General features: G+C 40.6%; 1 protein-coding gene across 1 annotated transcript in view; it reads left to right on the top strand.

Annotated features, from left to right (window-relative positions):
- The window catches only part of RNF217 (ring finger protein 217), a gene marked incomplete at its 5' end in the record, with an annotated part of 127,134 nt that overhangs the window by 73,166 nt on the left and 40,876 nt on the right, over nt 1-13,092 (top strand). Inside the window, one exon of the mRNA XM_010861953.1 lies at nt 4,939-5,172. Within this exon, the coding sequence (XP_010860255.1) occupies nt 4,939-5,172 (234 nt within the window). The remainder of the gene's footprint in view (nt 1-4,938; nt 5,173-13,092) is intronic.

Here is a 13,092-nt window from a genome sequence, read left to right as displayed (position 1 = left end):
ACCAATCTGAAGATTTGTGCATATGTATATGTGTTCCTAATAATTTTAAATTTGGGGATAGAATATTAAATGAATTGAAGAAGAAGAAGAGAAGTCGCTCAGTTGTGTCCAACTCTTTGCGACCCCATGGACTATAGCCTACCATGCTCCTCTGTCCATGGGATTTTCTAGGCAAGAGTACTGGAGTGGGTTGCCATTTCCTTCTCCAATTAAATACCACTAAATTCCAAATTGCTAGAAGAGGCTATCAACACAAATTTAATTACTGTATTCTCAAGTTCCATGAGGGCAGGATTCATGGTTTAAGCTACTTTATATCCTGGACTTTTATATCCTTTACCTGTAATATTATAGGAGTTTAATATATGTTTTGAGGATGAATTAATCTTTACTAAATTTGCTGTGAGTCATTTCCAGCAAGTATCACATACCCATGTAAACTGTTGTTTTATTAGAAATTCTCAATAAACTGTGTTTTATTAGAAATTCTCAATAAACTGTGTTTTATTAGAAATTCTAATTTTATTAGAAATATTAATCACACCCACCAATCATCAGGTTATTTCAAGCCCAAAACCTGGAATTCTTGACTCCTGCCTTTACTTCATCCTCCATATCTGGTTCACCACCAAACCCCATTGGTTGCATTTCGGAAATGCATCTCATGTCTGGTTACCTCTTGCTACCTAGTTCAGTCCCCTGTCGTCTGCTGCCTGGATAACTGCAGTAGTCAAGTGCCACTGGTAGAAAGAACCAGAGGACCTCCTGCTCCCCTCTCTGGTCCAGTGTGTTCTCTGGGAAGAGCCAGGATGATCTCTTTGTAAAATGTAAGTCGGGGTATGTCACTCCTCACAAAACCAGTCGGCGATTCATAGTGAACTTAGAATAGGATCCACACTTCAGGTCACAGCCAGCAAGGCCTGCGTTTCTGGCTCACTTGGTACGTGTTTCAGTTGCTCAGTTCTGTTCCCTGCACGCAGGCGCGACAGCACTTTCTGCCCTGGAGCCATGGTCCTTGTTTCCTTGGCCATTCAGTCCCTCCTGCAAGTTCTCTGCATGACCGGCCCTTTTGTTCTTAGCCATCACCTCTTCGGAGATATCTTCTTTGATGTGTAGTTGCTTCATAGGTAGACGGATTCCAGTCTACCTGATTCATTTAGTTGTTTATCATGTGTTTCCTCCAATAGAAGCCCTGTATCTCTTTCTCTCTTTGTCTTCTCATTTCCCCAGAATCCCATCATAACAAACCAAACCTGTAAAAACCACTTTTAGTTGAAATCTAAGATGTGATACAGTTGTAGGATGCAGTGTTATATTATGTGTCTCTAAGAAAATTAAAATGATACAATTAAACTTGGCACAGTGTTAAATACTATCAATTGTAAGATAGTCTTGACTTTTGAAATATTAAAATGTTGAAAAAAATGCATCTTTGAATTGCTGAATTATGTACCTTGTTGAATAAATAAGTGAATGTACTTTACTCAATCATGATTATTATTTTTTAGTGATCTTTTGAGGAAATAAATTCTGAAAAAATAGACATGTACAGGCCAGAGATTGCCTAGGTCATGAGTAGTGTTTTATTATGAAAAAGGGGATGTTAGTATGAAGAAGTATGAATAATGCTTGTATGAGTAATTGTTCCAACTGCCAATTATTATCTTACCAGCAATAATTCAAATTTTATGGGCCTCGAGTGGGCCAGGAAACTTGAATTCTCAACAGACACTTTGAGAGACTCATGCAGTCTGGAAGTAGATTCAGGCCCTGTGCTGTAAAAGGAGGGGAGACAAATAAAATAGGAGGTTGGGATTAACACATGCACACTACTATATATAAAAGAGTCAACAAGGGCCTACTGTAAGGCACAGTAAATTCTACTCAATACTGTAATAACCTACATGGGAAAATAATCTGGAAAAGAATAGATATATGTATATGTGTAACTAAATTATTTTGCTCTACACCTGAAACTAACACTCCACTGTAAATCAACTATTCTTCTTGCATGCATGCTCAGGCGTGTCTCTTTGTGACTCCATGGACTGTAGCCCACCAGGCTCCTTTGTCCATGAAATTTTCCAGCCAAGAATACTGGAGTGGGTTGCCATTTCCTACTCCAGGGGACCTTCCCAACTCAGGATCAAACCTGCATCTCTTGCTTCTCCTGCATTAGCAGGCGGATTCTTTACCACTGTGCCACCTGGGAAGCCCAAATCAACTATATGCCAGTATAAAATAAAAATTAAAGAAAAACATGAAGGCTAATAAAAAGGGAAGAATACCAAAAAAAAAAGGAGGGAAGACAGAAAAGATGGGGACAGGCGTTGGAGAGTTGGTAGTGGGAGGATAATGGGACATTATCATATTGCTTCTGTTTAATAAAATATGAGATCATTTGGCTCAGTGTAGCAGGGTAGAGATTTTGGAGCTTTCAGAGAGAAGAGAAAGTATGAAGTAGGCAAAATGCAGAGGGTGCGAAGCAAAAGGAAACGGTTCTTTGGGAATGGAATAGACTTGCAGACAGATATTTGAGAAGCATGAAGAAGATGAGGCTTTGTTTGGACATCAGACAGTAGGTGTTGCAGTGTGATATGAACACCTGCTGCTGACAGGGGAACAAAAGGACCCACTCCCTTGAGCTGCTTGGATGTCTGGTCCCTGTACTGCATTCCATTTCTTTAAGACCTGACTACCTGGGTGGCTGTGGAATTACTACTTCCATTGTTACTATTTATTTACTTAAATAAACTTAGAGGCAAGGGAGGGGAGGTTAAACATTGACCTGGGAGTAAAATATTCCAGCTCTTACTCCCGCAAGTATGCGGCTCCCCAGTAAGCAGGAGTCACTTGAGATGTACCAAGTGAACTCTTCTGTGTAGAATGAAGAGAAATTGTCTTTTCACATGCAAAAGACAGAAGTTTTCGATTTTGATAGGTGTCTACTTCAGACTCCTAAGGTGGCTTCATACTCTGCGCTCTTGTTCGGATCCCAGTTTATCTGCACAGCCTCTGACTTCAGCTATAACTTAAAATAATTTAATATAAAGCATAATTTGGGTTGTAATAACTAACAAGTATAATAATAAGATCTGATTGTAACTATAAGCAGACTCATCAAAAAAGTAGAAAAAATTGCTTTGGGCTAATACTTGAAAAGCATCTCTGGACCATCTTTATACAATAGTAGCATAAGTGGAATGGCACCCCACTCTGGTACTCTTGCCTGGAAAAATCCCATGGACGGAGGAGCCTGGTAGGCTGCAGTCCATGAGGTCCCTAAGAGTCGGACACGACTGAGCAACTTTGCTTTCCCTTTTCACTTTCATGCACTGGAGAAGGAAATGGCAACACACTCCAGTGTTCTTGCCTGGAGAATCCCAGGGACAGAGGAGCCTGGTAGGAGGCCATCTATGGGGTCGCACAGTCAGACACGACTGAAGTGACTTAGCAGCAGCAGCATAAGATGATATGGAAACTTATATTTCAACAGGTCAGTACTAATAAGGTGGCTTATCCAAAGTTAGATGTTTTTCATTATCAGTCTGGCTTATGTTCTTTACTGGTATTAAATATGTCGTTCCCAGGCATCCTATAGAGTGTAGCTTCTTACCTACCTTTCCTCGAGAGAAACAGCAAAGTTCAAAGTTACTATGAACTTAGGGTCTTTGTTAATTGCTCATTATAGATGTTTTCTTTCCTCAGATCTGGTGACTTTTTCGCATTCCTCTCTCCATCGTAATCGTGGGCTTTTCTTATTAAGGTCAATGAGTTTCACCTTCTCAAAATGTCAAGTTCACCAAGTGAGAAAGAAATGGTTTGGGGTTGTTTTCCATTTAGAGCTTTCACTGCCTCCCTTTGCTACCCTAAGATGGGCAAAAAGAGACTATGATGCCAGGACTGTAAAGGGTTTTTGTTACTATTTATGGAAAACAAGCCGAAGTCATCCTTAAAAAGTAGTTTATTTTTTTTAATCCTTTGAAACTTGTGTCCACACTTTGTACTTGAGTTTTATACTGTAATTTTTAATGCTAGCCATTTCTTGAGTTCTCTATCCAATAAATAGTAAATGTGTCATTCCAGTACATTCCCTCTCCCCTCTCCTAATCTAACTCTGTAGTTCTTTAAAGGAGTTCATTTTATAAATTACTTCAGAAGCAGCCAGATCTCAGAGGGATTTTTTTTTACAGTTTTATGATTGGTTTAATTTTCTTAGTTGTGTGTATGAATCTCATGACATGGGAACAGTTATATGTTCTTTACCTGGGAAAGTCAGGGGAAAGGGTTTTTTCTTTTTAGCAATAATTTTTAGACTACTGGATGTTGCATATATAAGTAAAATTCTGTTTTCTTTTGGTCTTCTTAAAGTTAAATGTGCCCTAAGTCTAGTGCTGAGTAAGGCTATGCCACCTGGTGGCTATTGATCCCTGGGTCTGGAATCAATATCCCTGGAGAAGGAAATGGCAACCCACTCCAGGATTCTTGCCTGGGAAATCCTGTGTACAGAGGAGGCTGGCAGGAACTTTGTAGTAAGGTTGAAAAATCTGAAACACCTTTTCATCCAAGCTGTTCTTTTATTTGGCTCATTGTCTGAATGCTGTCTCATCCTGCAGGTTGCAGAGGATTGAATGATAATTTGCTTCCCAGGTGAGCCTGTGATGTAGGCCCATTCCAGTTCTCATATTTGATAATCATTATATTTAATGATAGAGAATGCTTAAATGCCCTATCAGTCATTTTGGAGACATTATATAGTAATTATTTGGTATCACCTGACAGGTACCAAAGTGATTATCATTTATTATGCTACGGAATCATGAAAAGTGACAGATAATCCTTTGCTATAATTATGAAATCAGCATTACCATATGCAAAAAGAAGAGAAATGTAATAACCAGGGCCTTTTCTTTCTCTCCCATTTGTTCTTTCACACAGGTACAGCTTGGCCAAGTGGAAATCAAATGCCCTATCACTGAGTGCTTTGAATTCCTGGAAGAAACAATGGTTGTCTATAACCTGACACATGAAGACTCCATCAAATACAAGTACTTCTTGGAACTTGGCCGTATTGATGCCAGCACCAAGCCATGTCCTCAGTGCAAGCACTTTACAACCTTCAAGAAAAAAGGACATATTCCCACCCCTTCCAGATCAGAAAGCAAATACAAAGTAAGCATGTTCACCAGAGTTGTGGGTTAGATGTCACATAAAGAGAGCAGCCAAGTTAGGCCAACTTGTGGTAGGCATTAAGTGGGCTTCCTTCCCCTATCGGAGTCCAAGGTGAGTGTACAACGGCTGTAATTCTGAAAAATGTGTGGTTTGGGGATGCCGCTAATAGGAGAGTACTCGTGAGGATTTAATTAAAGTTCTCCTTTGGCTTTAACCTGTTTAAAATCCACTCATAGCCAAATTAAAAGACTAATTTTTAAAGTAATTATCACTGCTGTTACTAAATATTAAATAAATGTGTGTTGGTTGCTCAGTCGTGTCCAACTCTTTGTGACCCCATGGACTGGAGCCTGCCAGGCTCCTCCATCCATGGAATTTTCTAGGCAAGAATACTGGGGTGGGTTGCCATTCTCTTCTCCAGGGGATCTTCCTGACCCAGGGATCAAACCCAGGTCTCCTGCATTGCAGGCAGATGCTTTACCGTCTGAGATGTTTTTCAGTGGACCCAATGTGAATCTATCTGTAATAAGTAAAATAGTGTAATATGCTATTTATTCATTTATTCAGCAAATACAAAATGCCAGTATATGCTGGGCAGTGTGCTAAGTTTGGGGGATTCCGTGGCAAACGTGACATAGTCCTTGCTCAAAAGATGTCTAATGAAGGTGAGAGAGTCATATGTTCTAAAATGATAGTGCAGTATGAGTAGTCATAAGGGGGAAAGGCGGGGATGGGATGCATTGGGAGATTGGGATTAGCATATGTACAAAATAGGCAACTAATGTGAACCTACTGTGTAGCACAGAGAAGTTTATTCCATGCTCTGTGATGACCTAGATGGGAAGGAAATCCAAAAAAGGAGGGGATGTATGTGTATGTACAGCTGATTCACTTTGCTGTACAGTATAAACTAACACAACTCTCCTCCAGTGAAAACTTAAAAAAATAATACGAGTAGTCATAAAACAAAAACGTGAAACCCAGTAGACTTGTGCTTTGAGAACACCGACAGAAGAGGGGGGCTGGCATGTCAGGAAAGGCTTCCTGGAGAAGATGCGGTTCTCCAGGCAGATAAACAGGGGAGATCATTTCAGAGCAAGGGAGGAGTAAGTGCCAGGCCCAGAGGCGGGCAGGCTTGCTGAAAGTAAGTGCTTGGTAGAACTAGTGGAAAGAGAATAAGAACAGGCAGCAGCTCAGGTATTTAAGAGCAGATCATGTTGAGTCTTTCACCCTGTAACTCAGGCTTGAATTTAAGTCTGCTGGCGTTACAGAAAGGTTATTCTGGCAGCATACGGAAGATATCAGAAGAGGGCAAGACTGAAGGCAGGGAACACAGCAACAACAGCAGGAGCAACCCTTGCCCCACTGCCCTGACTGTACACTGGAATCTCCCGGGGTCAGGCACACCAGTTCTCAGTCCCTAAACCCTCCCAAACAACTGTCTTCCAAATTTTTGAACCTCACCAAGTGGCTCTAATAGGCGGCAGAACTGGGAACCTTGGCAATAAGTGAAGCAGAAGTAAATACAAACTAAATGTTGTTGATCAGGAAGCAGTTAAAAGTCTTGGTAATAGGTGAGAGATGGAAATCTCAAAATAAAGTGAAACTCTTTTTTTTATATTTTATATTTTTTTATATTTATTTTATTAAGCAGCTCAAGAAAACTAAAGCTAGTACAGATTTGAGGGATGGTTATTATTGTTTTTCTTAATTAATTTTATAGAAGAGATGATCTATAACAGAAGTGGTAAATAATCCCCCTGTTCTGTACTCTACAGAGTTCTAGGGATAATTCAAATAATTTCTGAAGCAGTGATTTTTTACCACTTAGTACAGTGTTTTATATGGAGAAGGAAATGGCAACCCACTCCAGAATTCTTGCCTGGGAAATCCCATAGATAGAAGAGGCTGCGACGCTACAGTCCGTGAGGTCTCAAGAGTTAGACACAACTTAGTGACTAAACCAGCACCACCCACAGTGTTCACATAGCATTTTCATCATTAAACTCCAGGTTCTCACATTTGCATTAACTACCTGATTTACATGCCCATACCTGCCTGGATCGTATGAGTAAAGAGAACACAGACATGGATACTCTAGCAAAGGAACTGTGACATTCATGATTACAGTATGGCACCCTAAACTGATCCCATTTTGGGGGATTAACCAGTGGTTATTTGTTAGGTTGACTGAATTTTTTAAAATTCAATTTTCCTAATAACAGAATCCAAATTGGTATAATTTGTCATAATTTCAAGAGTAGTGAATTCAAGTATTTGAATGCAATAAATTGAGTCATGAGGCAACAGAAACAGAGAAAAGCTTACTGCTAATATCTAACATGTTTGAGCAATGTAAAATCTCTTCATAATATTCCTTGGAGTCCATATTGTGTTTTGCATATATTGATGAAACCCTTAGAATAGATATTTCAGTATTCTTTCTGAGTCAAGTCATATTAATAATATCCTGATCCAAGATGTCATTCTTTGAGGATTGATTGTAGTTTCTGCTGTCAGTTCAGAGGCACTTAACATCTAAGGTTAAAATTGCTTCAAAATATTATAGCTATTTTATACCAGGAAATACTTTTAGTGGATTCCCAGATGGCTCAGTGGTAAAGAATCCGCCTGCCATTGCAGGAGACAGATTTGATCCCTGGGTCGGGAAGATCACTTGGAGTAGGAAATGGCAACCCACTCCAGCATTCTTGCCTGGAAAATTCCATGGATAGAGGAGCCTGGTGGGCTATAGTCTCTGGGGTCACAAAGAGTCAGACACGATTGAGTATGCATGCATATACTTTTAGTATATCACACATGTTACGTCATTTGAATATTCCATTTAAATAGCTTTTTGTAAGTTTTTTGTACTCTGCAGATGGAAAAAGGATAAACAGACTATATCAACAAGCAGGAACAAGAATTCTTAAGGGCCAGCTTATCTTTCCAGGCCCTCACTCAACATCTTTTGGCAACAGTTCAGTAAATAGAGCTTTTCATTATGTTCTGAACTCCACAAAATTATTGTTATATGAAATAGAACAAGCACATTCCTGAATTGAGAAACTTACGTTGAGACAACCTTGCCTGTGGACAAATCCAGTCTTTCTCATTCCTAGCATTTGTCTTCTCACCCCTGAAACTCACGAGGCCAAGAAGTTTTACCATTCCACTTCTATGAGATTGATTTCACTTGCCATTTAGAAATCTAATTTCTAACCTAAACAGTTTCTATAATTCATTAATGCGGCTCCAAATGCATGTTAATACAAAGAACTAGTTAGCTTGGAGAAAATTTAAATGGCTGGGCTGTAACGTGCTCAGGCGACGCCTGGAGACAGGCACATCACCAGCACCTGAAGGTTTTCTCCATGGCAATTATCATCCGGGATTTTATGGTGTGTTTGTGTGGTTATTTGCTTAAAGTCTCTCCCACTGGTCTCTAGGAGACCAGGTCCAGACTTGCTTACTGCTGATAACCTGTGTCAAGCACTCTGTCTGATATTCTCTCAAAATACATTTCATGAGGGAACTAATCAATGGGCCAGTGCATAAATAATAATGTGTACTGTAATAAATGTGGGTGGAAAATGCTGAGCGTGTAAGAGAAGAAAGGGCAGGAGAGGTTGGGAAAGCTTTATTAAAGGGCAAATGCATTAAGCGAAACCTTGAAATATTGAATTTGCTATGCTGGAAAAGATGGGTCAGAGCACAGGCTTCAAACCAGATTTAAATTCTCAGCCTGCCATATGCTAGCTCTATAACCCTAATAACAGCTTCTGTATCTTTTACTGGTGGTAGAAATAATACCTGTCATAAGAGTGTAATAAGGATTAAATAAGATCACACATATAAAGTGCATAGCACCATGTCTGATATAAAGTGCATAGCACCATGTCTGATATAGCCTAAGTGCTCAACACATGCTAGAATTAGTATGCTTATTATCATTATTAGGAAAAGTCAGCAGAACAACCTGGGTTATTAGGGAGGTGATGGAGGAGTCAAAAAGAATAGAGGTGGAATAAAAGATTGGGTGACTGACGGATGGTCAGAGTGAAAGGGGGATGAAACGGACTTTAAGTTCTTTTTTTTTTTTAATTTTATTTTATTTTTAAACTTTACATAATTGTATTAGTTTTGCCAAATATCAAAATGAATCCACCACAGGTATAAGTCCTTTGAGTTTAAAGAACCTTTGGAGCATCAGAGATGTCCAGGAGGCTTGGATCTAATGCTAGGAGTGATCTGATGGAAATCATTAATATTTGGGAAGAGGAGGAGGTCACTGAATTCACAGAAATGAAAACTATATGTTTGGGAGGTAAAAAGTTAGTTTCTCATGGGAAAGAATAGAGGATTGCAAATAATTTAAATATACTTACTTTACTCCTAGGAGTTTTACTGAGGTACGGGCAATTCTGGGTTTCCTTCTTATTTCCAAGTGTAGACCAAGAAATGATTCTCCTTTTCACATTATTTGGAGTAAGTTGAAGAACATGCATAAATCAACAAGGGAACATTTTGGAAATAATCCTTTTTATGGTTTCCTTGAGGCAAAACTCACAGTCATCCCCACTCTTCTTCCCGCAAATATTAAGCTGAACCTTGATAATTCACGGAATGGTGCTTTGACTCATCGTAAGATGAAAAAAGCCAATAAAACATCCTGGGGAAACTCCCTCTGTAGTCTTACCTTATGTCTTATGCATTACTTTCCCTCTTGTAACTATAAATCTTCTGGTTAGAAGTCACAGTTCATAAAACTGCACAAATACATTATTTCTTCATGTGAGAGAGAACTTTTCTAAGATCTTTACGAATGTAATCAAGTCAATGGGTCTGTTGCTCCTAACTGATAGACTTTAAAATATGCGTAAGTGAAAGGCTGGAATTCTGGTACTACCCAACTTACTTTCTTCCTGTGTCTGTTATTCAGTCTCCAACGACCTGTCCTATACTCCAGAAAGATGCCTCTTTGGCATCTTTTGGACTGCTTCTCCACGCTTCCTTAGCATCTCAATTTCTGTTTGGGTTCAGCCAAGGGTTGGCATTGGCAGGGAAGGAGAGAGTGGAAAGAGAGCATAGTGCATGCATTATTCTGTCCATGGGATTTCCCAGGCAAGAATACTGGAGTGGGTTGCCTTTGCCTTCTCCAGGGATCTTTCCAACCCAGGGATCGAATCTGAATGACCTGCAATGCAGACAAGCCTCCTGCATTGTAGGTGGTTCTTTACCAACTGAGCCACTAGGGAAGGCCCATTCCCTTCCTGCTTCAGTGCAAAGCTTTAGCAGAGCTGTGTCCCTCCATGACTGTGGCTTCCCTCTAGAGGGTGCTCCCCTGCCCCCTCCCATGTTTCTAATGCTCACTAGGCTCCAGAAAATTCATCCCTTGTCTCTTTGGCCCTAGGAGAGGCAATGACTTCCTACTACTTGAGCTTCTAGGGACCTGCCAGTCTTTTGTTCAAATCCACCTGCCCCTTTTCAGTCATACTTCTGATAAACAATTTTCATATATATATACATAGATTAAAAAGTCAATAAAATGTGCTTAAGCTTCCTTCTAGTAAAGACAGTCTGAGAATTTTTTTTTCCATCTGTAAAAATGTTTACAGCTTTCCTGTGGAAGTGCAGTTAGTGCTGCTCTGCTCCTCAGTTTTCCCTCGACACCATCACTTTAAATTGACAGTGTTTACAAATTGAGAGTCAGCTTGTGCATCATCAGCCTGGCAAGATCAGTTTAGCTCATGACACACTGAATTCTCTTGGCAGTAATGCATCATGAATGTCAGGAGCTGAGAGAAAACAAGTGTAGTTTCTTAAATGATTGTTGCTAGCATAGCTTTGTGAGGGAGATAAAGATGGCATTCTTGATTCTGGTTTGAAGAAGCCATTTGTAGGGAGGGATCAGTTAGGAGGTTGGGAGTAACGTAGACACACTGAGCGAGTGAAGTCGCTCAGTCGTGTCCAACTCTTTGTGACCCCACGGACTGTAACCTGTCAGGCTCCTCCGACCATGGGATTTTCCAGGCAAGAATACTGGAGTGGGTTGTCTTTTCCTTCTCCAGGGGATCTTCCCGACCCAGGGATCGAACCCGGGTCTCCTGCATGGCAGGCAGATGCTTTACCATCTGAGCCACCAGGAAGCTGGTATAGACACACTACTATATATAAAGTAGATAATCAACAAGGACCTACTGTATAGCATAGGGAACTCTACTTAATATTCTGGAATAACCTAAATGGTAAAAGAATCTGAAGAAGAACGTGTGTGTGCTCAGTCACTTCAGTCATGTCCGAATCTTTGCAACCCAGTAGACAGTAGCCCACAAGGCTCCTCCGTCCATGGGATTCTCCAGATGTGAATACTGGAGTGGGTTGCCGTGCCCTCCTCCAGGGGATCTTCCAGACCCAGGGATCAAACCTGTCTCTCCTGTGTCTCCTACGTTGGCAGGTGGGTCCTTTTCCACTAGCACTAACTGGGAAACCCCTTAAGAAGAACAGATGTATACGTATAACTGAATCACTTTGTTGTACACCTGAAATTAATACAATATTATAAGTCAACTAAATTCTTTAAAACAGGAAAGCCATCGTAAACAGAGCGTGTTATGTATGTGTCCACTGAAAAAATGTGTCATGCTCAATTACAATGCAAGACCTAATAATTTTATTAGAATGCATTTGTACTTCTAGTTTCTAATGAGGTGCTTTGCTGAAATTGTTCTTTGTTTCCTTTCTTGATGCATAAATTAGCCATAATATTTTACAGAGCCTTTCCTTGTGCATGAAACTTCTAACAACAAAAGCCAAATATTGAAATTCATTTGAAATTTTAGCCTACATCTGACCTTAAAAAAGAAAAAAAAAACTACAGTAATTTTAATATTAGAGGCTCATGGCTTCTGTGAATTGACCTGCCATAGGATTGAGAACTGTTTGTTTTTCTCACTTTATCATATCACCCCTTGGATTTTTAGCACAAGAGACAAGTGAAGAATCATTTCTTTTTGATGACCTGCTGAATAGGGGGTAAGCCAAGTCTGGTGTTCATTGTAAAATGTTCTGTAAGATGTTAGGACTGTACATTTCTCACGTACTTTATTCTGTATTCCTGCTGCTGCTACTGCTAAGTCGCTTCACTCGTGTCCAACTCTGTGCGACCCCATAGATGGCAGCCCACCAGGCTCCCCCGTCCCTGGGATTCTCCAGGCAAGAATACTGAAGTGGGTTGCCATTTCCTTCTCCAATGCATGCAAGTGAAAAGTGAAAGGGAAGTCGCTCAGTCGTGTCCAACTGGCAGCAACCCCATGGACTGCAGCCTACCAGGCTCCTCTGTCCATGGGATTTGCCAGGCAAGAGTACTGGAGTGGGGTGCCATTGCCTTCTCCGATTCTGTATTCCTACCTTGCCATATTTACCCATTCAGAACTGTAAGGCAGTGGTCCCCAACCTTTTTGGCACCAGGGACTGATTTCGTGGAAGACAATTTTTCCATGGACCAGGGAGAGGTGGGTGTTTCAAGGGCATTACATTTTATGTGCAAGTCCACCTCAAGTCCTCAGGATTTAGATCCCAGAGGCTGGCAGCCTTTGCTATAAGGGAACCCCATGCATTAGTCTGTGTGTGTCAAAGTGTAAAAGTGTTAGTCGTTCAGTCATGTCTGGTTCTTTGTGACCCCATGGACTGTAGCCCACAAGTCTCCTCTGTCCATGGAATTCTCCAGGCAAGAATACTGGAGTGGGTAGCCATTCCCTTCTCCATGGGATCTTCCCCATCCAGGGATCAAACCCAGGTTGCCTACACTGCAGGTAATTCTTTACCATCTGAGCCACCCTGTATAGCTCCACCTCAGGTCATCAGACATTAGATCCCAGAGACGGGGGCCTTTGCTGTAACGGAATCCCACGCATTAGT

Source organism: Bison bison, unplaced genomic scaffold, assembly GCF_000754665.1.
Source record: "Bison bison bison isolate TAMUID 2011002044 unplaced genomic scaffold, Bison_UMD1.0 scf7180017864473, whole genome shotgun sequence".
Taxonomy (NCBI): Eukaryota; Metazoa; Chordata; class Mammalia; order Artiodactyla; family Bovidae; genus Bison; species Bison bison.
Note: the sequence above shows the minus strand (reverse complement) of the source record. Positions and strands in the feature narration are given on the sequence as shown.